Here is a 26,847-nt window from a genome sequence, read left to right as displayed (position 1 = left end):
ATGTCTGCTGCTAATCAAAAAGATTATTTTTAGCACAAACTTTGCAAAGCTAAAATCCATTTGATATACTTAAATTAAAACTTAAAAACTCTTTCTCCAAAGTTTTTTTATATCAATTAACGCTTGTGAAATATTCATTAGTTAGTTTTTAATGCAACCTAAAAACTAAGAGGAACTGGCTTTGTAAATTGGAAGACATTGCTATCAGAAATAAATCTTAATAATCTGGTGTTTTATCCCAGCTCTTTCAATCTGACCCCTGGTCTTTGCTTTATAAATGTACACAGGTGCCTTCTGAACATTCAGAATCATTGCTGTCTGCAGTTCTGTTATGGCTTGTTGCCCCTACATTAAGTCACTGAAGTGGATTGATTACCTAAGGTATACAACAACAGTGTGAATTTTGCGATTGCTGCTGGATTTGAAAACATAATTTGCTCAATGACAATTAAGCCTTTTATTAGCACAACGTTATAATCCAAAGCACTCTAAATCTCATTCTCATCCTCAAATAAAAGACACCAGCTTTGCATGACAACATGAAAGCGTGAGAAAAACAAACAGATGAAATAGATTTTCATTTTGTTTCCAGTCGACGTTATTGAGTCTACCACGTGATTCTTTAGAGAATGAGTCTTGATATGATATTTAGGGCCATTTTTTCCCCCCCCCCAAAGCATTTCCTCCGGGGTTTAATTTTTTTGGAAAAGAGAAAAACAAAAAAATCCTGTAAGCATTACAGAAGGAGAAACAAGCATCGCATGCATGCTTAAGAGATCTTGGGTTACAGGACTTAGTTGTTTGGCTCTAGTTTTGTATAATTAAACCGGAGTTAATAACAAAAAACTGGAGTCAATGCTTTGAAAATATGGCCCACAGCAGAGTAGTGTCATCTTGAACAAGCTCCATTAACACTACTATTGGATAACATGGAAAGAGGTTTGAATGCAATATAAGATACACATGTTTGCAGATTTGTACACTCTGTTAGTTTTAAAGGAGATTATCAAAGGAGGTATAGTAACTGGTAAAAGGTGAGATTGCAATATTGCATTTAATTGCACGGACGGCGACTGTCTGCTTGATGGAATAAACACAATCGCACATTGCTGGACGAACCGATGCTCTCCAGACATAACATAACTCTTTGTCATGGTGGTCCACTATGAAAGGGGCTATATAAAAAAAAAAAGCTTGATTGATTGAACATAGGTTAAGGACAGAAGAACAAAGGGGCATCTTAAGCAGTGCGAGCCAGAACCAGTTTTCGTTACGACAGGTACACAAGACCCTCCACAGGGTGCCGGGGTGACTGAACCCACAAAGAGAAGGAAGGAGGGGGTTTGAGGTCAATGGCTGCTTGAATCAAGGTGCACTCAGCACAATTTCACTCTTCGTACACACACTGAAACCAAGTTGAGTCCTGGATCAAACCTACAGTATTTTGTCTTGTTCTGCTTTTGTTTTGAACTTAAGTTTTGGTCCGTGCAGCCCATTTGGATGTGCTCTGTACTGTTTTGAGCGTTCTCTTTTTGTTTCCGGAATTAAACTGCATATACTGAATAAAATAAAACAATATTTGAAGGAAAGGACTGTGCATTTCTTACATCTAGGTCACATCAAGAAACAATAATCACTCACTTTTATTAAAGGATATATGTTCCCATGTGTTGCTACAACTGTTTAAGTAAAGATGTGTGTATTTTTTTTTTTACATTTTGACCACTTTTTAAAATTTTTTATTGCATTCCACTGCCTCCAAAATGGCTTCAAATGGACCTACATGGACCACTCAAACTACATTTCACATCAAGCTCCTGCTCACATATGTAACAGAGATGGAGTTACCAGTGTGCAAGAGGATGATGGGAAATGTAGTTCTGAGAAATACATGACAGGCAATCTTGGAGCTACAATAGAAACAGCTTGACAGCACTGCAATTTAAAAGTGAAAAAAGTGATATACTGTAAAAAAAAAATATAATTAAAACAATACACACCTTAAACAGTTGTAGCCACACATAGGAACATGTAACACAACACAATAAAAAAAGGTCCTATATAGCCTTTAACTTCTTAAACTACTTATTAAACATTAAAAATAATAATAATAATTTCCCTTTCTCATCTTTTTATAACTAAAACTCACCCACCCCCTGCTCAAATACTCAATTCTAGGGAAGTGGTGCAATGAAACTCTCACAGAAGACTGCTCAAAATTAATACCAACTGGTAACATAATCTGCAGTCACTCATAGTTGTCAAAGACTGACAGAACCTACCCCCTTTGCCTCTATGCAGAGTGATCCCTCTGAAACACTTGAAGCAAACATGCCAATTAGCTGTGACTTTGATGTGCACACCCGTCCACTGGCATTTAGGCAAAGACCAACACAAGTTTGACAGCACAACATCTTATCACAGGAGCAACACATTTTGAGATGTCTTTTTATATATATCTATATCTATATCTATATATATATATATATATATATATATTGTGAAAGATTACGCCACTTTCAGAGTTCGTCACCCCTTTAAAATAGACCCAGGACACAGAAATGGAATTTTCTTAGAGCTGACGCGCACTTTTAATAACCACAAAATCAAATAAATTAAACAAAACAAATAAACACCTAGCTCCTTCTTGGAGCACTAACTATACAGTCTGGAACCTAACTCAACATTCAGGACGGCTAAGCCGTTTACCTGACACCAACACCAAATACAAACTCACACAGGCTTCACTCCGTACTTCACCTCCGATATGACTGGACACACACACACTCAGTCGGGATCTTCACTCAGCAGCAGCCCCGAACAAACTGCCTATCTCTCTTAAATACCCTGCACCTGGCTCTAATTTACAACTACCACCAGGTGCAGGGGATTACTAAACAATTAAGAAATTAAACCCAAATGTGCATTCTCACAAGTTTTAGCAGGGAAGGATTTTAACCCCCTCCCCGCTACCTTACACATCCTCCCCCCCAAGTGTGAAAACACTGATCGGCCATACCAAGGCCACCCCCTCCCCTAAAACACAACCACCCACACTCAAGTCCCGAAATGTCCATTTCCACCCTCTTCCACGGGTGGACTTGAGGGTGGGTCGAACCTTCCGGCACTTCCAGGAAGGGACCCTGAACCGGCGACAAGGGACCCCACCAGGATGACAGGGCCGACCGAAGTGACGACCGGAGAACAGGAGGATGCAGCAGTGGACAGAGATCTTCCACTGGGGACCGGCGCAGCGATGTCCAATCACCCAGGGGGAGCGAAGCAGCGAACAGGGGGAGCAACAGCGACGTCTGGCAGCAGCCCAGCGACGTCTGGGTGCCTGGGAAGAGCGGAGCAGGGAACCAGGGGAAAAGCTGTGGCCAATGTTGCAGACTCCTGGGCTCCAGGTCCAGCGCAGGAAGGTCTAGGAAGACCGGCAGGGTGTCCAGGAGCAAGGGGCAAGGGACCGCAACTGGCAGTGCTGGACTGGTTCGCTGGGGTGATGGAGGTGGGCACCTCACCTCCTCCTCTTTGTTCATCGCTTCTCCCTCTCTGGGCTCTGGGAGCGGCGGCGGCTCTCTGGGAGCGGCGGCTCCCTCCTCTCTGGGCTCTGGGAGCGCTCCTCCTCTCGGCTCTGGGAGCGGCCTCCTCCTCTGGGCTCTGGGAGCGGCGGCTCTGGGAGCGGCGGCTCTCCCTCTCTGGGCTCTGGGAGCGGCGGCTCCTCCTCTCTGGGCTCTGGGAGCGGCGGCTCCTCCTCTCTGGGCTCTGGGAGCGGCGGCTCCTCCTCTCTGGGCTCTGGGAGCGGCGGCTCCTCCTCTCTGGGCTCTGGGAGCGGCGGCTCTCTGGGCCGGCGGCTCCTCCTCTCTGGCTCTCTGGGAGCGGCGGCTCTCCTCCTTCTCTGGGCTCTGGGAGCGGCGGCTGGGCTTGTCTTGCCTGCTCCCATTTTTGGAGCAGCAGATCCAGCTCCGTCGGCTCTGGCTCTGGCAGTCCAAGTTCCAATCTCCATCTCTTATTCTGCTCAATCTGGGCAGCAGTGTTTCTTTCTATCAAAGCGACCAATTCCTCTAGGGTTTCCATTTTACTGGGTCATAGGGGCGCCCACACACACTTCTGGTACCATACGTGAAAGATTACGCCACTTTCAGAGTTCGTCACCCCTTTAAAATAGACCCAGGACACAGAAATGGAATTTTCTTAGAGCTGACGCGCACTTTTAATAACCACAAAATCAAATAAATTAAACAAAACAAATAAACACCTAGCTCCTTCTTGGAGCACTAACTATACAGTCTGGAACCTAACTCAACATTCAGGACGGCTAAGCCGTTTACCTGACACCAACACCAAATACAAACTCACACAGGCTTCACTCCGTACTTCACCTCCGATATGACTGGACACACACACACTCAGTCGGGATCTTCACTCAGCAGCAGCCCCGAACAAACTGCCTATCTCTCTTAAATACCCTGCACCTGGCTCTAATTTACAACTACCACCAGGTGCAGGGGATTACTAAACAATTAAGAAATTAAACCCAAATGTGCATTCTCACAAGTTTTAGCAGGGAAGGATTTTAACCCCCTCCCTGCTACCTTACAATATATATATATATATATATATATATATATATATATATATATATATATATATATATATATATATATATATATATATATACATACATACATACATACACACACACACACAATAGCTGCAGACATGACACACTTTCCTCTAATTGGAATGCTGCTAAAAGAGTGTCAGCTAGAAATTAGTTTTTCTTTTTTTTTTTTTTTTTTTTTTAACAAAAACAAAGCAACCTCTAGTGGCATGATGTTGAAGGGAATGGCATGTCTGACAGAATGGCTTATAAACATGATATAAAATGTATATGTGAAAAAGAAAATTTAAAAAAATCTGTGTCATTCATATTGTCAGATGTTAACAGAGAACAAATTACTGTATATGTGAAGGACTAATTTTGGGTTTCACCAATTTTGATCAGTTTGCTCATTGCAAGTTAAGGTTAATTGTTACTGGACCAGACCTGTAAAGTAACTTTATTGAGAGATAAACTAGAATACACACTAGCTTATACATACAGTATAGCCAGATCAGCAAGAGAAGGTTTATTTCCCTGGAAAAAGTACACCCAGCTGCACAGTTTCTAAATTAAATGTTAACAGAGTAGCAGCCTTTATACCACACTATCCCGTTGGTCAATAAAACACACATTTATGCCCAGGTCTCCCGAAATGAAAGGCTAGTGAATTAGTCACTAAAACGGCATGGTATTTCAAACTTGACTGTGTTCAGTACGTTAGATAAAAGGCTGCAATTAATAGCTGAAAACTCTCCCTGGAATCAAGAGATTGTTCTCATTGCCCCGCTGTTTGTACTTGTTCCCCAATGTAAATTACCTGCACAGCACAAGAACATTTCATTTGATCCAATCCTTTTGGACTCCAGTCATATTTAATAAACTACATTTCAGATTCTCATCTGCGATACAGCCTTCAACCAATGCAATAATTTTGTTATATACAAGTTAAACATTTCACTGTTCCTTTGAGTAAATGCACCAGAATGGTTGGCACACCTTAAACCAAACAAGCACTGACAAGTTCTGCAGATTGTTAAAGGCATACCTGCAATAATTGCACTAGCTGTAAAGAACACAAAGTTGATTGGAACCACTTCTGTAGCATCGAAAAGTTCCATAGCTTGGTTCAAGAATCTAAGAAAGAAAACAAGTAAAATCATCTATTGGCATTTAATGTTTTTTTTGTTTTTTTTTTTAAACATGAACCCTTTTTCTTGGAGTAACGTTATTTGCAATTTCCTGTTGCCTTTGGTAGTTATACTATATTTTGTGGTTTGTCTTGTATCAGGACCACAACAGAACCACTTTAGGGTTATCTAGGATAAAAAATGATTAAAACAGCCAGGTGGCTCAGTCACTCAACTGTTCAAGAAAAAAAAACCAGTAAGCAACATGGTTAGCAGTGCAATTGAACTTATTATAGTCACATTTAGCCAAAAGGCTTATTTTCTGTTAACAATTTTAGCTTTTAATTTTACTGTCACCTATTCTTTGAAAAACTGTCCTTTTTTAAGGCAAAATAAGATGTACTGTAGAATTAAGAAGATTGCTATTTTGATAAGCCTCACACCTGTGCACAATGGCATACTTTGAGGATGCTAGAGTCAGCTGGTTCAGAAATATGATGCACTATGAATGCCAGATAACCTGAAATATTTTTTTTGCTTTTTCAGAGGCAGAATTGGTCTGCCTACTTCGTGCATTGCAGTAAGGATAATTACAGATACTTGCAGGGTGTATATGAGGTGTTTCCTTACTTGACTTGAAAGGCGCAGGAGGCGACCATTATAATCAGCATCACATAGAATATGGGGTAGGTAAGCTGCAGGATGCCTTTCACCGATTCAGTTATCATCCCAGCCACTGCCTTCACAGAAATGACTGTCAGAGAAGCTGAAATGAAACAACATGAGCAAATGGGTGGAGGAGTTGAGGAAACACATCTTGTATTGCAAGGTCAGGAACACCACTAGGATCTGATAGGGTTACTCTCGACTGGATAGAGTTGAAACCTCCAGTGCAAGATAACAATGCTTCAACAGCACATCCGAATGCAGCTTCAGAATTCAATTATCTGGAAAAAGCACTTAATAAGCCATCAGAAGTTTTTACATAAACAGAAAAAATACCACACTGAAAGCCAACATCCATTTCACCTCAGGTGTTACGCTGGATAAGACAAGAGTACAGGGGAATGGACAATAACCAATGCTTTTCACTAAGTTAGTTATTGAACAAATATTTACCAGTATACTGTTAAGTATAATTATAAAGGTAAGAGCACCATTAGATAGAAATTAGATTAGATTAGAAAAATATTAAACATCCACTATCGTTTTTCCATTACAAAACAATTGCCTTAAGACAGGACAAATTAAAAAAAGGAAGGAAAACACTGCATTATAGTTCAGAAAATGTTAAAAGCACACCGATCTTTGCCAGAGAGCTTTATTCATTACTAGCAACATCCCTCTCAGGTTTGTACTGTGCAAGTACTTCTATATCTGAAATAATCTTGTAGTGTCTGTCCTTTTTTGTTGTTTGTTTAAAAGTGGAAATGGAAGAAATGCTACAGCCTGTATTTTCATTTTAAAATACAGCGGTACTATATCTGCAATCTAGATAAAAAATATGAACTGAGATCTAGATTTAAAAAAGGGTTTGAATGCCTTGCATTCAGGCTGTCACTCGCTTGTTTGGTCATTTCACCTTGACAGTGAAATGGCCCTCACCTCTTGAAAGCCTTCATTCTTTCCTGTCATCAACTAATTAGCTTTGACCCTGAAGATACTGCTGAGGGTGAAACTACTGAGGAAGTGAAACAATGAACAACTGTCTGAAAAGTAATGCGTGCTGACTAAGAGCTTTCTTTAAACTAGCAGATACCATCTATTTAAATGAAAATATGTTTGCCATAATATACGTGTCTTTCCATGCTGAACACGCAATACCTACATAGTAAATGGAAGGGCGCAACAGGTAAGATGGAGGTATTCCCTTAGCTATAAGGGTGGCGAAGAGAAAAAAGAAATACAATCAAGGAATAAAGTAAACTGAATCCTTACCAAGCAAAGCCACCAGCATTAGCACGACTACAATGTGCTTCAGATCCTTCTTCTTGTACAGGTAGAGTAGGATGCAAAAAACTATTATTTCAAAGAACTGAAAATAAAAAAGGGGGGTAATATTTATTTTGTATGCTTATTTGTTGCTTTTTCTATTCAATGTAAATAAAATGTTTCTTAAAAAATGGTGTACACTCTTCATAAATCAGGCTCAATAGGCTTTAAGTTTTATATATTTGCAGTTGTAGCATATAGATAGTGTCTCAGATAGTGGGCTCTGAAAAGCAGTACAGCAATAGATTAGCTCAAAAACACAACCCACAAAGTCATTTCGTCAGTTCAGTATTTAATCAGCTTTTCTCTTTTCATCTAGTACCGTGGCCCTAAGCTTCCTGACAGATTCAGCTACATACAATTCATCTTTTAACAAAAGCTTTTTAAAATGGACTGTTCATCTCTTTTGAGATACCGAATGTCAACATGCTTTCTTTTTTCTCCCTCCTACATTTTCTGAAGTGGTTAGGATCAGGTTCACTTCCAGCCTACTTCATTTGTATAAGCAATTATGTAGAACAGCAATGGTATGTATCTTCAAGTGTTGAGTGTTTTACTGAAATGGGACCAGATCTCATTGGCCTCCCACATTTACAAGAGCAGAGTGCTGAAGACGCGCTTCAGAATTAGCCACGTTGAGGATTTAAAAATAAAAAAAATTAAACCTGTATTCCAATATTTGGGACACAAATATAGAACTGATTTCATTAAATTTTAGTTCTGAAAAGAAGTACACAAATTTGTTTTTTGTTTTAATAGGGCTGGATACAACATGCATATAAATTACATATATAGTTTCTCAGACCATAAAGTTTGTTTCTTCAGGTAACAAGTGTAAACCAAAGAAAACGAAGTTTCTCTTACAGGTCATATCAGTTTTATTAAAAATAAAAATAAAAACATAGCAGGTATCTGGAAATTCTACCAAAAGGTAAAAAAAAAAAAAAAAAAAAAACATGTCTGTTGTATTAGTATAGAGAACAGCATGGCTTGTCCAATTCTGTAGTCTTTTAAAGAGAAACTTTGTAGGGGTATGGGATACAAGTTGTCTTAATGTTTTAAGATTCATTTTGTATCACTTTCGGTTTCAATTATCATGTTCTCTGAACTGATCTCAGTAAGATCATTAAAAGCTGCTGTTCAATAGGATTTGTTGTGAAAACCCTTGAAGCTGTATCAACTGTCATAATTAGAACGGCCAAATGCCCCGAACAAGCAAATCTGAAAATCTCTCACATGAAACCCTCCATATCAAAAGAACACATACAGAAAACTCACCAATGTGCTAATCTTTTTATAAATTATTATTTCTACACAATGTCAGATTGTATCACACTGTATTTAAATCTGTGCTAAATTATCATTGAAAAAATAATTTAAAACATTTCTGAGCTGGTTAAAATGTAAAATGACAGAATCCTGCCAAGTATATAATGTGTACAGCATAACATTGCATGTCCGACCCCCTGTGGACTGGGGTATAGGCGGGTATGTGAAAAAGTCTGATTTGTGAACATCTATAGAAAAAGCATTTACACATCCATAAATAAGTTAGTGAACAAAAACAACATGCAAACTGCTTAAACATGGGGACATTTTTTGCTTTAAAAGCAAGCAAACGTAAACGAGATTAATTAGGCTAAAAATACACAGTGTTGCTATGCAGTTGGTATAAGCCATCTTCATGCAAAGCTTTAAAAAAACAAAACAAAAAAACAAAAAAAACAAACAGTAAATGTATAGTAACCTGCAACTGATGGCTTCTTTCTTAACTCTAGAAGTCCCTGCCTCCCTGGTTCTGCTTTCTTAATATCTCTGTCACGGTACTTTGCTTTCTTTCTTGATATTGCCAACAGATGATAAGCAGCTCAGTTTGAATATTGCTCCGGTTATTTTAAACAAACGGCCAGTAAGCATTGCATTTCTAAAGCTTGCTTTGTTTAATTCAAATGCATTTAAATGCTACAACAACATGCTACCAATATCTGCAAGCGTGCGCTCCATCATATAAACATTTTCTCGACTGCTGAATTGAAATGTCACTGCTACATGCAGCTGACTGACACACGCACACAGCCCACCTCTCAAAGGGGAACACACCGAAAGGCTGATTGCTTTAACGCTTCGCGGAAGCTGCATTTGCGGCCAATGCCATTACTCTCGAAGGCTACTTTTAATATTTATATATTTAGCAAGGCAGTGAATTGATCAGGTCAGTTATGCGACGGTTGGATATGCAACATTCCACTGTATTTCTATATTAATATCTGTCTCCTTTCCGGTATACGCTAAAACTGATGTGATACTTTCCGTTTTCCCCTTATATGACTGATTCAAATCTGCAGTCTAAAAGGATCCTCATGCTACTGACTGAAGGCCGAAGCCTTCTCCATCTCTACTTTACTGGCATGTAGAAATCCATCGCAGGGTTAGATCTTGACTTACCAGATAAACTAGAAACTGCCAGCTTACTAAATATTTCTGAATTTTAAAAGCAGTTATATTCTGTGAAATGTTAGGGGCAAAGGTGACAAGAAGGTATGTTCCTGAGATTGCAAGGGCTCCACCTGTGAAAATAAGCAAGCAAAAGAAAATGTCATTTGTTGTAGAAAAGCCTACATTAACTTTTACATAGAGCAACTGGAAATGTTGCGCCCGTCAGTGTATATTGTAACCGCAATAATATCTGACAGAATGGTTTCTAAAACATGGCAGTAAAATGTAAAAAAGCAGATGGTCTGTATCATTGATATAGCCAGAGGTTAAAACAACATGGCAGTGAAATAGTTAATTTTTACTGGCTACTGCCCATAATTTAACTTGATAATCAATCATGGAATACAGCTGTATAGCAAATCTGAAGACACATCTCAAAGGGGTTAAACTGTTTTTAGCACCTTTTTGCATATTGTGAAATTTAAAAAAAACGCACCCCAGAGATGGCTAGTCACAACTTGTCATATCCTGTTAGAAAACCACCTCAGAGCTGTGAGACAGAAAGAACCCTCTTAAGCATAGTTTAATGTACAAATGTGTTTTTGCTGGTCCTTACCAAGTAAATCAGAAGCCCGCAAGGTCTCTTTAAGAAATGCTACGGAAATAACTGCACTGGCTGAAAAAGAAAGAACACATGGTTCAGTTATCTTAATGCCAAATGAAAATATCCCTTTATCTAGTCACACACACACACACACACACACACACACACACACACACACACACACACACACACACACACACACACACGTTAGTAACTGCTGTTAAAGATTGTCCCAACCAAACAGCATGAAGATCCTAAGTTTGTAAGTTAAGTGTAAGTTTGGTAGATAAACATATTAAAGAGTTGAAATGTTGGTTTACCTGACTAAAAAAAAAAGTATTTCCATTATGGATTAATTTGTTTTCAATATGGACATAAACATTCATTCAATTCTTTGAAACCACTTTCTAGCTTTGGTCTCTAAGTTATTAAACATGACAGCAGATAGATTTTCTGAGGTATGGCAGGATGTTGGCACATAACAGTTGCAAACCCGCTGACTATTTAATTAGGACCAAACAGCCCGTTCAATGATTTTTAAAAAATGTTACTTTCATGAAAACCTTGTGACTTCACCAGACCCCAAAGTCCTACTGATTGTAACCATAGCAACAGAAGGACGTGGATAATGCGCATGCAGAATGATAATGTGGTTTCTATTGGATTTCCATGTCACGCAGAGACACACAAAAAAGGCAGACCAAGGGCATTGGCAGGCTACAGTAATATGTTTAACTCTAAAGGAAAGAAATACTACATTGCATTTATTTTCTGTATTATACAGTATAAAGGGTAATAAAAGAAAGCCTTTGAAAATAATTTCTTGCCTCTCATATTACAACTTGCAAGTCCCTTATCACTACTGTGCACAGTTTAATTTTCCATATTTATTTGCTCTTTTAATTGGGTGAAACTCATTTATCCTGCACTCCAGACACAGCATTGTATAATGATCTCATCTGCCACCATACGTCTATTTGTAGGTCCTAATACCTGTGATTAGCCTTGTAACGATAACAATAATAAATCCAATTATTTATCGACTGGGACCCCACGATAACAAATCGATAATATTTTAAAGAGATTGAGATTTATTCCATTAAATTAAAAACGTGTCTTGTATATATTATCTTACTATCAAGAGCATAATCTGTTGTTGCTTCTAAAAGTTACTGAAAATATGTGTCTGTGAACAAATACAGGATGACGATGCACAGATCAACAGTAACCTCCTTGTTAATGTATTTTATACACATTTTGTTTTAAAATCAGTCCTAACTGTAGCCACCATTTTTCATTTTTGATTACTGTCTCAGTCTAAATGCCGCTGGATCGTAGCTCGACCTATGTGATTCAATGAAACATTGCAGGTTGTACAAAATAGTTTACCACCAGTAGAATGCAAAATTATTGTACACGATCCAGTGCAGTAATTACTGTAGATTTTTTTAATTCATTTTGGAGACTCGGAAAATGTTTACTTGCTTAACAATATCAGTTGAGATCTCCTAGGATACTAAACTTGCCCAGATGCCCATATCTACCAATCAACGAGGAGAGCCCAGAGTGGTTATTGGCTGCTGTGAACTGTCAATCAATAAATCCTGCCCAGTTTTATTTTTGAAATTGAAACAAGCTTATAAATCACATCAGGAACCTGGACCAATACACCTAACTTAATTGGATTTAAGTGCAGGGTAAAAGTAAACAAAATAGGCCCTTTTTACGGTGAAGAACGAATTTCACGGTCCATGTCATGTTTTTCACGGCCGTGAAATTGGAAGGGCCTTAGTAATGTACGTGTGTAAGCGAATCCACGTGGGCGAAACGCTTCAGTGAGCACTCCAGTACGAGACGCATTTTTGGTTGTGATGTGGTATGTAGATTGATTAGGCCTATACATGTATGAAAGAGATATTCTACATATTCAAGTATGGAGACGCAAAATAAAATTATCAACCAGAGTTGTTGCTGTCAAAAGTTTCGTTGCAGGAAAGGGTAGGATACCTCTAATGTACTGTTTGGAAAAATGACGATATAGTTGTATTCACTGAAGATAATGCAAATCTAAGAGGCTATGCAAAGTCATGCGGCACACTGGAAGAGGCTGCTGCTTTCGCTAGCAGAAGCTGGGCCATGTAATTTAGAAATTGTAACCAACAGCAAAAAAAAAAAAAAAAAAAAAGAGAGCTCAAATTATTTCCATGTGAATAGGCCACAATGTTAATATAGTTTGTTCTACATGTTCTTCTTTGGACAGTGAGGTTGATTTTTTTTCTTCTTTGGACAGTGGGGTTGATATTTTTTCTTCTTCTTAATTTACCGTTATTTTTCACAAAACAAGGCAAAGGCTAGTGACGGCAGGAATAAGAAAATTGGAGAGTGCTATTTCTCAAACGTGTCTTAAAACATCAGGATTTGTGTGAATGAGTTTTCTTTTTTTTAATACCATGCTCTACAAAAAGACTGTTCCTTTAAACTTACTGTGAGGGAAGTTTTTCTTTTTTTAAGCATTTTAAGTCACTGATTATCATCCTTAGAATTTGCACGATAGTTGAGATCAATGTCACGGTTCAATTTACAACACTACTGTCGATCTACAGTTTGGAGGCAGGTTAAAGGCTGAAAATTAAAAATTTCCGAGCACACTTTAAATTTTGATTTATATTGTTTTAATAATCTTATATATATATATATATATATATATATATATATATATATATATATATATATATATATATATATATATATAAGATGTTCACAATCATTCTGAGTGCTTCTTTTGTCAAATTACTAAAATAATTCACTTTCCTATATATACAGACTTGTGAAGGTGCTTTGACCTGGAGCAGAAGTACTTCACCATGGACTTCTGTAACAGACAAGATTAGCAAAGTGTCTGTATCATTGTAAGCCAGCGCCATCTAAGGAATAGCTACAGTGAATCAAATTTCCTTTCGGAGATTAAAAACAGTCTTCAATGACTTTTTAATTAACTGAAACATAGATAAGTGACAAATATTTATTAGTAATTATTTTATTTTTTCTTAGCCCTCAAACTACAGGGATTTCATCCATCAACATAAACATTAGCAGGTGGTTTAGTATCAAATTATGAGCAGCAGACGATTCCCATGAGAACACCAGTGTATAATGAGACACTCAGCAACTCATGTACTCTGTAATATTGTACAAGAAAACGAATGACTGCAGCAGAATGATAAAACCTTTTCAGCGAGTCCTGGGGAAAAACAAAGATTAATTATGGTCTTGAAGGTGCTTAACTGGTGTTGATTTGTTGAAAGTTTATGAAGCCAAGTTTCCATATTAATTATCACATTTACACAAATCACTTTAAGAAAAAAAAAAAGATTTATTAACTGCTTTGAGTGAAGGGAAATTGCTTCGAAGATTAATAAGCATGGAAACTGGGTCACAGTTTTTCAATGCAGTCACAGAACAACATCTGTTTATACACAGGTGGTGTTCTTAGGGGTCACTGCCAGAATGAAACAATTACTGTACATCCAAATAATGCTGTCTTCTATGAAGTTAAAATTAAAAAAAAAAAAAAAAAAAAAAAAAAAACTGGTAATTGGTTTAAAATGTACTTTTTCAGGACAAATCTCCTTGACGAGACAGCATTATGGTTTTAAAAGTTACGTATTAAGTTGTTCCTATTCAAAGGAATCATAAAATACAAATGTTCTTTGTGAACCAATACTGCACAATCACAAACTGAACTCTTCCTGTGATTAGAGGCTATATCTCGGAAACCACATGTCGGATTTTGTAGAAACTATGCATGGGAAGCTGTTCTGATATATCCTACATATAGTGGTTGTAGTAGATCATGGTACTGACATTTATATTGTGTTATTTATATCCTTATCTGGGGAGATAGATTACACACACACACATACAGTGGCTTGCAAAAGTATTCAGACCCCTGACCAATTCTCTCATATTACTGAATTACAAATGGTACATTGAAATTTCGTTCTGTTCAATATTTTATTTTAAAACACTTAAACTCAAAAGCAATTATTGTAAGGTGATATTGGTTTTATGTTGGGAAATATATGCTCTAAGGGATATTCAAGGCTTTTAATATTTTTTATACCCATCCCCTGATCTTTGCCTTTCAACAACTTTGTCCCGGAGTTCTTTTGAAAGTGCCTTGGTGCACATGGTTGAGTCTTTGGTCTCTGCTTTGAAATGCACAACCCAGCTGATGGAAACTACATGAACTGCTGAATTTATCTTGAAATCACGTGAATCACTACAGTTTAACACAGGTGGAGGCCACTTAACTTGCTGTGTGACTAATTTAGGACTGCTATTACAAGGGGGGTGGACACTTATCCAACCAAGCTATTTCAGTTTTTATTTTTTATTAATTTTCTGCAAATCTCTAGAAAATCTTTCACTAGGAAGTTGTGGGTTAGGATGTGTAGATAACCCCCCCCCCCCAAAAAAAAAAACAAAACACAATTTTAATTCCAGGCTATAAGGCAACAAAAGGTGAACATTTTGAAAGGGGGTGTAGACTTTCTATAGGCACTGAGTGTATTTGAGAGAGAGTGAGAGAGAGAGAGAGAGAGAGACTTCCTACTCCCTAAATGCTCAAGGTAGAAACTTAGAATGAGGGTATTTAGTTGTGTGTGTGTTTGTGTCTAATTAGAGATATATATATATATATATATATATATATATATATATATATATATATATATATATATATATATATATATATTCAACACACACACAACTAAATACCCTGATTCATTTAGGCAGTAGGGAGCTCTCACTCTAAAGAGATGAAAAAGCCCTTCTGTTTGTATAGTCCGAGGAAAGTGAAAGACATATTTGCTCTTGATAAACATTAACATACTGCAGCCAGTACAAATCTTCTCTCCTACAGCGGGTTGAGCAGCTTAGATCTGTCAGTCAGGTCACAGCCACTCTAGCACAGACAGCAAAGAACTGAACACATGACAGGAATATAATCAGTTTACACTGCCCTTCAGATCCAGCCCTTTGAATACTTTCTGAAGTGTAGCACACTCACTATGGTGAGACGAAGACAGAAAAAAGTAAGCTTGGCTACTGGGCTACATTTCCCTTTGATATCTTTCCTCAATGTGATAAGAGTAATTACATGTGTCAGATTTACTGGGAAAATGGTAGAGAAGATATGTCCTGATGAAACCAAATTCACCTCCAGTATTGTACATGTAAAAGCTTTCTCTGGTAATACAATTTTGAAGACTGTTTCATCATTCTGATAATACCAATACATCTCCAACTGACAATTCTGTGAAAACTTTTTTTATTTCCCCCCAATATCTGTTTCTTAGTGGATACATCCTTATAAACACAATACAATCTAAACTAATTTTTACGTAAATCTTTATTTTTTACAAATTGTTTTGTCTCTGTGTCAGTAGCAGAGTCAAAACACTGAAATATGTATCAAAAAGAAAATGTACAAGAAGTGAAAGGTGGCACAATGAGATAAAATAGTGAAACTGACAATTGATATACAGTAATTCTCCTTTCTGTCAGACAGCAAGGTACTGGGACAGCACTAATCCCTGGGATACTCCAATTAGTAAAGAAATACTGAAAGTGAAAACTTGAGATAGATGAGAAAAAAAAAAATAATTGTGTCCTTGGGCAAAAGAAATTCCACCAGAGGGATTTCTAGGTGAGAGAAAGCAGTGTAAAATATGGCTTCCACATTTTAAAATCTAGTATTTACATAATGTGCATTCGCAGTGTCTGTAAATTTGCATTTCGATTCCAGAATTTGAATGTGTGAGGTAGCAATCACCCTTAGTGCACTGTTATAGGTCAAACACGAGTCAGATATAACCTTGCTCAGTTTAAAATGTTTGAAGAAATCTCCCAAAACAAACCGAACAATTGTGCCACAGGCCATGTTCTTGAGCAACATAAAGGTCTCAGTAAAACTTCTGAAGCTTGCACTGTTGTGACTGCACAAAATAATGACTCCATGGGTGTAACAGTCATTAAGTCTCCCAACCCTTACTAAACATGTCATGGTTGGTTTGTTTGCAGCACGGATCTACTCATCAACCACACCTTGTACACATACCACACATTAACACAGAGCCATACCAATTCATTACTGTAACTGCTAATGCTTTACAAGTGCAAATGTCTCTACTCTGTATAGGTGATTACAAATAATCATTTAGACAATCCATAAACTTGAAACTAGCAGTGAACAGCTGAGCACTGTTTTTTTGCACTGTGTCGCAATTACATATTGATATGCCTCATTAAGCAAGGCAATAGATATTGTTCATTTGTACTCCTGCATCATACCTGGCTATATCAAATGAATGTGAGAATAATAATAAATCATCATCATCATCATCACTGGTTGAGCCAAATATTTGCCAATGACTGAAAAAGCCAAACATGTACAGTAACATACTGTGTGGCTTGTTTGCCAGAGTTGAGCTGTTTATAAAAGCCATCCACTTGAGGCTTGAAAAGGAGGCAGACAGGATCCATTATAAATAAGGACTAAAAACCTTATTGGTTTTTGGGGTGGGGAGTGGGGGTGGTTCAAATAATGTTTTAGGAATGGTCCACTTTCATGAATGAGGTGCTCTTTACAGACTCTTTCTTTCACTTTGATTAAATCAGAAAATATACTGACACACCAGAACTTCAACTACACTCACATATTTAATACATTTATTTAGGACAGAATATAACATACAGTGGAGCATTTATATATCCCCTCCGTTTAGTGTGTCGTCTTACTCAATTATGCTGAGCATTATTGAGTTTTACATTATTTTAAGATTATAAAAAAACAAAACAAAAAAACAAACGTCCTTGATCATTATACAAATGATGATCAACATTTTCTTCTGTACAAATTCACATGAGGACCACCTTATTTGAAACCCTCAATACAGCACATCTCCCTCTGCGAAATATTTCACCTGCTCCCTTGACAGCAGTCTTGCAGTTAAATACAGGGTTCCCGTGATAATTCAGCCATTAAATATTAATGAGTCATATATCTTACCTATAACAGACACACACCCCAGAGGAGCGACAAGCATAGCTGGGGCAAAGCCATAGGCAGCGAAGTTCCCCAGCTCACCAATCCCCATCAGGGTGATGGCACTCCACCACAGAACACTTTTGTAATATGGCTCTGGGTCATTCTGCTGAGACAGTCGCACATGTGTGTATTTCTGAAAAAAAATACATTATTATCATTATTATCATGAGGCACATATTATGATTCATTTATTTTTATTCAGTGGACAGCAAAGGAATGCATCTGAACAATGAACAGTAATGGGTTTGGTATAATATTAGTGTGTCAGAAGGATAATGCAGTTGATTGACATGAAGTTGGTTTAGACCAATGTAATACTGCTCTTGGCCTTGAATGCACTTGCTTGCACAATTATAAGATACTTGCTTTTGTCTCTCATGATGGTGTGAATTATGTTACAAGCCAAGAACTAACATGGCACAATGCTGTACAGCTCATGGGTGCAAGTGGCCAATGATCTGGGGCTAAACCAATTTTTTGGTCATGGGCCCGTCTAGGCCCCCTGCAGCTCTGGGGTTGTACATGCTCTCAGATGCATTCTAAGCCATTTTAGACCACTTTCAGAAGCAAATTTGAACTTGACTTTGTAGAAAAAGTAATTCAGAAATTACTTCACTTACAACTTGTTATTTTACCAGATGGACCAACCTGACAAATCACACATGAAGCTAGTTAACAAGTACAGTGTTTTCTGCAGGACTGACTGACTGAGTGTCAATCTGGCCCCTTCTCAACATTTCTGTGGGACATTTTCTTTACTCACGGGGTAAGTATGTTTTAGAATTCAACACAATCACAGTATTTTTATATATATGCCATCAGAGTTCACTGACCTTGTGTTTCTGAAGAACAACAAACAATATAGATGTAAAAAGTATTCAGTCAGAAAGAAATTACCTTAATAAAAACAATGGTAGAAACAAGGTGTCCCTACATTACACAAGTCACTTTTTTTGCAGCTGTTGTGCAGAAGATCCTTCTTTCCTTTTCATTTCATTTCTGAGCTTTGCCTGGGCCTTTCCATAACACTATGTAACAATTTTTTTTTTTTTTTGTTCCTGGGTAGTAAGTGTTATTTCCCATTTGCTTATGCCTCAAAAGTATAGAAAATGTCTATTATTCCCCACAAACTTTGCTTTTGTGACCAGGACAGTGATATTTCAAAATATCACTATTTCCAATGGGAAAACGGGCAAATGTGTGTCTTTTTGTTCACATAAAGTCAGAAAAAAACAACATATGAATCCAAATTAACATGTATTTATACTAAAGTAATATAAAAGTGACTACAAAAGATTTAGAAGCGAGTAGTTTTTCGAGATTTACGATTATACTGTAAATACACTTTAAGTGAACGAAAAGACACACATTTGCCCGTTTTCCCATTGCAAATAGTGATATTTTGAAATATCACTGTCCTGGTCACAAAAGCAAAGTTTGTGGGGAATAATAGCCATTTTCTATACTTTTGAGGCATAAGCAACTAGAAAATAACACTTACTACCCAGAAACAAAAATTGTGTTACATAGTGCAATCATTTTTCAGTCTGTCACTTGAGAGTCTATTCCTAAGGGCTGTCTTCAACACATTTTGAGCACTAAAGCTCCTCTCCAAATAGACTTGGAGACACACCTACATATTTCCAAATTAAATTCTATTTCTCTGTTTTTATTAATTTCATTTTTCAGTTTTATTTTTAGCTACATTTATGTAAATAAGTTTGTTTTGTTTTTTTCGGGGCGTTTGCTTTTTATATACCGTTACTATGAAATTGTTGTTTTTGCTTATTTTCCAAAATGCTTGGGCGCTCTTTTCTGTCACAATATGTATAGTAACTCAACAGTACTTGTTGACTTCAATTATGCCTTCTTTCACAACAAAGTCCTTATGGGCAAAGGCACATTCTTCTAGGGTTTTTGTGTATGTAGACATACTTTACATTTCATCACAATTTGCAATTCTGTTTTATTCTATCTAACTGTAACATAGCTTTAAATCCCACGAACAAGCCATCTAATTGCAAGTGGAGTCTCCAATAGAAATACAGGAATTTGCTACCACTCAGTAGTTGGGGTGGGTTTAAAGTATTCAGAGCAAATCAATGACAGATACAAGTCAGTAAGGAGGGACATTGCCCAACTGTGCTGGGAAAGGTTTTGTTTTTTTGTTTTTTTTTTTTAATGGGAAAGGGGTGAAGTCAACATGAATTGAGTAAACATTTCTAGTGTTTTTGTGGTGTTTTTCTATATTTATTAGCCGTACACCAATTTCATATTTACTTTCATATCAAACTAAAGTTGTTGTTTTTTTGGTTAGGAATGAAGGCTCTGGATCTGTGGCTTGTTTCATGACTTTTACTGCACTTTAACGATAAGTACACACTTCAAACTAAACAACAAATACGCATTTCTCACAGTCTCTCGCTCTTTCAGGTTCAAAACTAACTGATTGCCACTTGACAGTTCAGGCATAAATAATCAGGCGTGAATGTTTATGTATAAACCTAACTTGTCAAAACATTTTGTTGCTGTCCTCATCAAAAGTCGTGTTTCTGCAACCATTCATGTTGAAAATGGCGCTTGCATTAATCGCAGTATAATAAGCCATTTACTGCTTATTGGAAGTGCGAGAGTCGCAGTGTGGCTGGGATGTGGTAAATAGCATTGCTCCTGTGTCAAACCGTCTGCATTTTGATAGATGGAGCTCGCTGATCCAAATATAGTTATATTTTTACATCAGTGATGGAGCTTCGAATGTTATTTAATTTGCTCCATGTCGGCACTTTGCACACACTGCGAGTCGGACACAGACCCCACCCCCACAATTTCTTATTGCTTTTCAACACAAAGCATATGAATGGGTCTAGGAGAGGCCATTTTGAGATTATCACCCATAGACGGAATTGTCATTGAAATTCACCAGTATTCCCCAGATCATGACCATGACTTCTCCTCTTTGTGCCTTTAGGGTTCAAGGGTAGCAGCATTAAGTCTTTTCCAGCATGGTTGCAACAATGGGCAAGACTAGAATAATAAATTTCACACATTGTCATAACATTACAGCAATTTTCAATATAATCATGTGTACAAATGTCAAAATGCCTTACCTGTAGATTTAACGAAATACTGATTAGAAAGTTCCCTGCTATAGCTATCACTATTCCCAGTAGCTGAGTCTGCAATATAAAAGATACAAAGAAATTTAAACATTCCATTTAAATGTATGACTAAATCAAATTTAGTAAGTTTAAACCAGAACATTTACTTTCTAGACAATATAATCCTCATGTTATCCACACTTAGTGCATTTATACATACAACTCTGACCTGAGCCAGCTTAGATCAGAATGGGTTAAAACATTCTTTCCATTTGGGCCACACTTATACACCTGTACTGGACTCTAAGTCGTCTCTGAACTTGTGTGCCCGTGTATAACTCCTAATCTAAAGTGCGTTACCTTCGATGTGATATCTCCATGGCGACCTTACTACACACAGGACAAGAACTTATAAGTTCATTGCAGTTCTCTGAGTTTGCAAACAAACATAACGTACACGAGTGTTTCTTTCAGATCAGAAAATGATTAGAAACTGTACCCATCATATAGTTACTTATTTTTTGTACACAGTTAAAATACACTTGTTTCCCCTATAGAAAACAGTTTTTTAACACTGTTGCAAATAACTGAATTACAAAACATAACAGGCCCGATTTTGATAGCAGGGCAAACCTCAAACACAAGGGTAAAACACGTTTGCCACTGAAAAAAACACAAATCAGGAGCAAACTTCCATTGCCCTATAAAGCAACTTTGGTGACATACTTTGCCCCATTCTTTTCCATCTTCGTTGGAGGTAGTGGTCAGCATAACTTTTGGGGTGTGGCCTCATTTGCATGATAGCTTTGAGCGATTGTGACGAAGGTGCAGACGGGGGGCTGACAGTGTCTCCAACTCACCTGGAAAGGGGAGGTTACCATGAAATGCAGGTGAAGTCGATCCCATTAAGAAAGGAGAACCGCAAGAGGGGAAGGAGTGAGGAAGCGAGTGAGAAAGAAAATACACATTTTCCGAGGAATTTTCTATGTTGTATTTCTTATATTTTAAAATAAACAATAAATAATATAGCTGTGTGAACTGTGATGTGGAACATGCCTTTGTTAACCTAAGGGCTGTTCTGAAAAATACAGAGGCCCCACTCTTGTACATAGTGTGCATGTTTGCATAAAATGATTGACTGTCAATCAGCCCTGGTCACATTCTGGGTTCATTTTGTTTAGTGAAAGGACTGGGAGTAGCAGGTTGTACCCAGGAGTCATATTTTTGTGTAAAATGTAAATAGATTTTTGCAGCTTTAAGTTACAAATTATAAGTGGAATTGAACCCCAACAAACCAATACCTAATAGACTGCTGAGGTGAGAATAACGGAAATGAAATACCCTGTCTGAGTAAAATGTATTAGGGCTTTGAAAACATGTCTGTGGGTAATGAGATTACAAACAGAAGTGTTTCATACCAATAAATGTGCACTGATTTAGTTTCTACTAGAACTCTGTTTTTTGTGTTAAAAGAGTTCTAAACAAGCTTCAGTAGAGTTGTTCAAAACTTACTAAACAAAAGTCACTACTATTCTCTGGGCAATTTAATAATGCATTTTCGGTGGCTTTGGGTTATTCCAGGCTATGAGGTCCAATAGCCATTAAATATTACAACCATTAAAAATTCCATTACTAAGCCACCCAAATCCATCATAAGCAACCTATATCCACACAGAAATTGGCAGAATGAATAGCCGCATGCTGTACACCTGGTAGATGCAAGTCAATAGACTCTGGATGACTGGCAAAAAGTCTCATTTTACTTTGATGGCTGTTTCATGGTGGCACTCTGCCAAAACTGTTCATAAGAGGCATGAACCAGAACTAGAGCCAGAACTCGCACAGATGCCTTGGCCTGCAGAGTACCCAGCTCACAATCCAATGGACTGTGGCACCAAGGCCTATGCCTTGCCACATTTTGTTTAAAAAAAGGTACCAGCCATGTTCCAAATGTCATTTCTAATAATGTGTTCAGACCCTGGAGATGTTCTCATTGCTCAGACCTTACTGAACTGAAGCTTTTGGTTTGGAATTTAACTTGACATTTGATGAATCCTCACAAAAGTTTTAAAAAACATCATTTGCACAGCACTCCTATTCTCTAATGCTACTTTTTTAAAAGTCAGTATATTATAGTGGGCAGTCCAAACTTGTGACCTCAAAAGATATTGTGGCGCAGTTTCCCTTTTCTAAAGGCTACAGGAGTCCAGACAGCTTTTCAAACAGGAAAAACAACAACACAATGAGAGAGTTCAGATCAGAAGGGAACTCAAATAACGTGTTTAATGCAGATGATTTCTGAAGTCTATGAGCAACTATGAGGCCTGGAAAGCAATGGGGGCAATTACCACTCTCTAGTTTCCATACACAATTTACCAAAGAGTGCAAAACTCCTCATTCTGCCCCACCAGTGTGCAACAACCCTGCATCAAATGGACCCCTCGGGAAGGGAATAGGAGAGCAGTCCAACCCTGAATGCCCATACAGTCCTGGAGCTCTCCTCTCATGACTCGCTCTCAAATTGTGAGGCATGGTTGTCTGTTTTTGATATGGTTGTCTGTGAACTAGCAACTGGGCTGAGATCACAGAAGCTGCTGTCATTTTAAAAAGCTCCCCAGATGTCAATTAGGTAGAAAGATCACAGCTGCCCTGTGCTGAAGCTGAGCTGGCAGGCTTGGTATCAAAGGGGTTCAGAAATCCTTCTGTAAAACCAGAGAGCCCCTCTGACTTGTATAAGAAGTTATAAAGTCAAAAAAACACTGACTTTATAACTTTGGCTCACTGCCTTTTTGTAATATGTATATTCAGTGTGGATACTTTTCAAGTACAAAAATGTAAACCAACTGCCATAATATCAATCACTTGGGCCACCATGGCAACCAGGATGGTTCAACAAGTCTGCAAGACAGTTCAAGTGTTCTGGAGATTTACAGGACACTGCTTAACAAGGACTACCTATAATTCTACATTGTGGATAGAAATCTGCTGTGACTTTACTCTCTAAAATAATCGTCACTTTTGAGACTGCTCCAATGTGAACCAAAACAATTTAGATTTACGCTGTCTTGGGTATAGAAGCACAAACTGAGCTCCTGAAATCCATTCTCTGATCTTCAGGGAGTGATTTGAGTGACCCCTTTTTTTATTTGCATTTCACATTTATAACCATCAGGTCTTGCCTATATAATACCAGCTACTAGGTGTTTTTGTTTAAGGCAAGACACAATGGTAGAATGCCCTACAGTAAAACATGGAGCTGTTTATCACATCCATTCTTTCCAGGATTGCAGTTATGGAGAAACCCTGTAAGTGATGAAGAGGTCCAGATGTGAAGTGCTCTTGTACCGCTCACTGTTTTCAAGCATTGGTGAAATTCCTCCAATGTCAGTTTGTGGGTGCCCCATTAGAAACAGGGTTTTAAATGCACATATACTGTAGCTCTAGAATATTGCTGCAGAGTTATAAAAGTCATGCTGAGAAATATGATTCACAAGCGCAGATATCAGATCTTATCCTGGGAAGTAGGTAACGTAACCAGTATGAAAGTATGAACTGTTTTTACTCTGACTGCATACTCAGGCTACATTATTGGACACACCTATCTGGTAAACTGCACACACCTGCACCTGTACAGTATTAGGCATCATGTACGCAGAAATTAATATACAGAACCTGTTTTTCTTCCCTTTTTTATTTACTATTTTATTTTTACAATAAACTCTAGTACCAGCGTTGGGTGCTAAATCATGGATTTTTATAACATGAGTTCCTTTATCTGAGAGGTGATGATTCATTGGCATTTTGTGCAAAAAAAGAGTCCATATAGTCTCAAATAAAAGTATTGGCACCCCTTTGCTTACTATACCATAATTTGAGGTAACAGATTGAGGACAAGCATTAGTAAACTTCATACACTTAAAAAATTCCTTCAGCTTGGCCAGATTGGCTACACAATGCTTGACTACAGCCTTTTCAGATCATTTCAAAGCATTTATATTGGACTGAGATCTGGTGATTGCAAAGGCTACCCAAGAAATTGTACCTTCGTTTTCTTAACGGATTCCTGAGTTGACTCAGTCTTATGCTTTGGGTCGTTTTTGTAGTGTTGGAAGATAATCTGTCTGCCAATCAGCCTACGAGCAGTTCGTCAATCACATGCATGTCTTCAGTCCCAGAACGGGACTTGTGGGTTTTACAGCCTTTGATAAAATAACTATAAATTAAGACAGGTACACTCAGCACAATCTTTACTCATGTCCAAATTATAAGACAGTACGTCTCACTGTAGCCCTCTGGGTCAAGTTATCCGAAATATTGCATCGAGATCCCTGGTATTAAGGTCTTGATGAACAGGACAGTAACATGGTTCAGTCTCGTTTTTTCCATTGAAGTTCTTTTTAAGTTGAGTAATTAACGTTCTTCAACGCAGTATGAAACGGTCGCAGTCAGAAGGAATATTTGCTGGACTCAGGCAGTATATTCCACAAGTATTCATTTCCTGCAGTTTTTTTGAAACGCGATGATATCATGAACACTGATACTGGGATATTTTTCTGCTGAGTTATACACATGTCTCGACGTTTCAATTTCTGCACATCAAATGCATTTGCATAAAACTCCATCACAATTTACAATTCACTTTTGATATATCGATTGCTACTGCCAATTTACTACCTCCCCATAAAAACGTCTTAAATTTACCTTGTAAGAGTCGTCCCAGAAATCTGCCAGGTATGTGGTATTCTTCGCCATCAGAGAATTCGCCATCTTTTCTCTCGCTTTTCAGGTGTATGGAAAGTTCGCCGAAGACGCCTAACATATCCTTTTAGGGGTTGATAAAATGATTTGTTTTATTCATACGTTGTGTCCCCATAATTTCTACATAATAAAGTTTTCAAGCTGAGAATGCACGACTCGATTACTGTCGCTATACTAGACAGTAAACTTCCTGCTTTCCAGACGGTAGGCTGTGGAACAGCAGGCATACATTTCCACGTCAGAGGCGTGGCGAGAAGCGAAAGTACGGCACTACTGCCAATATTTTCAAAGTAAAAATAAGCGCTCGCACGATCACCTGTGGGGTTTTTTTTCGCATTTTTTTTTAAATGTGCCTAACACAAGCTAACAGTGGACCACATGGTAGTATGTTACAGTATTTGTGGAATAAAACACAATTCAAAAACATTTTTTTCTAGTGTGCTGGTTTTCAAGAAACACACAGTCTAACCTGAGGAAAGCATCTTATGGAGAGCACGCTTTGGTTGAGCTGTGTAGGCCTTACTATTGTAATCTTTTCTTTATGTAAATTAATTACTGGTAAAGTAAATTCCCGAAATTGGGTATTACAAACGCCACTGTTATCCGAACAGCCCACTGGTAACCTGCCCTACTGTGCAATGCTTCTCTACCCTCTTACCAGTATAAAGTGCACTATAATAAGCCATGCATGCACAGTATGGTATAGTACTGTACATCGTATGTATCACAATGTCAAGGGGTACTGTAATTATTTTGGGAGGTTTGTTGATTGGGCAAATCAACAACATTTAAATAATAATTGAACCATTAAAACTATTGGATTTTACGAACACCCCCCTGTTGGTTACAATTAGTTGGGATAATTAATTGGGTTTTTACTATACTTTAGTCTGTAGACTACTTTTAACCATTACCATTATGATCCATTTCCTTCTGTTAATGCTACTATACATACATTGCAAATGTTAAACCACCCATCACCCGTTTCCTTTGAAACTGTGAATCCTCTGGGGGTTGGGTTAACCTTTATAATTTCTACTGACATTTAACAGAAGGAAATGTAGCGTTATGGTTAAAATATTTTATGAGTTAAATATGTGCATTAAATGCTAAGA

General features: G+C 37.8%; 1 protein-coding gene across 3 annotated transcripts in view; it reads right to left on the bottom strand.

Moving 5' to 3' along the window:
* LOC121314950 (NIPA-like protein 2) overlaps window positions 1-25,977 on the bottom strand; it is a 29,554-nt gene extending 3,577 nt beyond the window's left edge. The window contains exons 1-8 of one of the 3 annotated variants that reach the window (XM_041248747.1): window positions 25,676-25,977; window positions 20,984-21,052; window positions 17,838-18,009; window positions 10,778-10,837; window positions 10,171-10,292; window positions 7,672-7,768; window positions 6,364-6,499; window positions 5,652-5,740 (exon numbers count right to left, since the gene is read on the bottom strand). In XM_041248747.1, the coding sequence (XP_041104681.1) occupies window positions 5,652-5,740; window positions 6,364-6,499; window positions 7,672-7,768; window positions 10,171-10,292; window positions 10,778-10,837; window positions 17,838-18,009; window positions 20,984-21,052; window positions 25,676-25,741 (811 nt within the window). In that variant the 5' untranslated portion in view covers window positions 25,742-25,977. The remainder of the gene's footprint in view (window positions 1-5,651; window positions 5,741-6,363; window positions 6,500-7,671; window positions 7,769-10,170; window positions 10,293-10,777; window positions 10,838-17,837; window positions 18,010-20,983; window positions 21,053-25,675) is intronic. The other 2 variants (XM_041248745.1, XM_041248748.1) reach the window with 2 other exon arrangements.
* Window positions 25,978-26,847: the final 870 nt, after the last annotated feature.

This window comes from Polyodon spathula, chromosome 4, assembly GCF_017654505.1.
Source record: "Polyodon spathula isolate WHYD16114869_AA chromosome 4, ASM1765450v1, whole genome shotgun sequence".
NCBI classification, from domain to species: Eukaryota; Metazoa; Chordata; class Actinopteri; order Acipenseriformes; family Polyodontidae; genus Polyodon; species Polyodon spathula.
The sequence above is the reverse complement of the archived record's forward strand: the minus strand, read 5'-3'. Positions and strand labels throughout refer to the sequence as shown.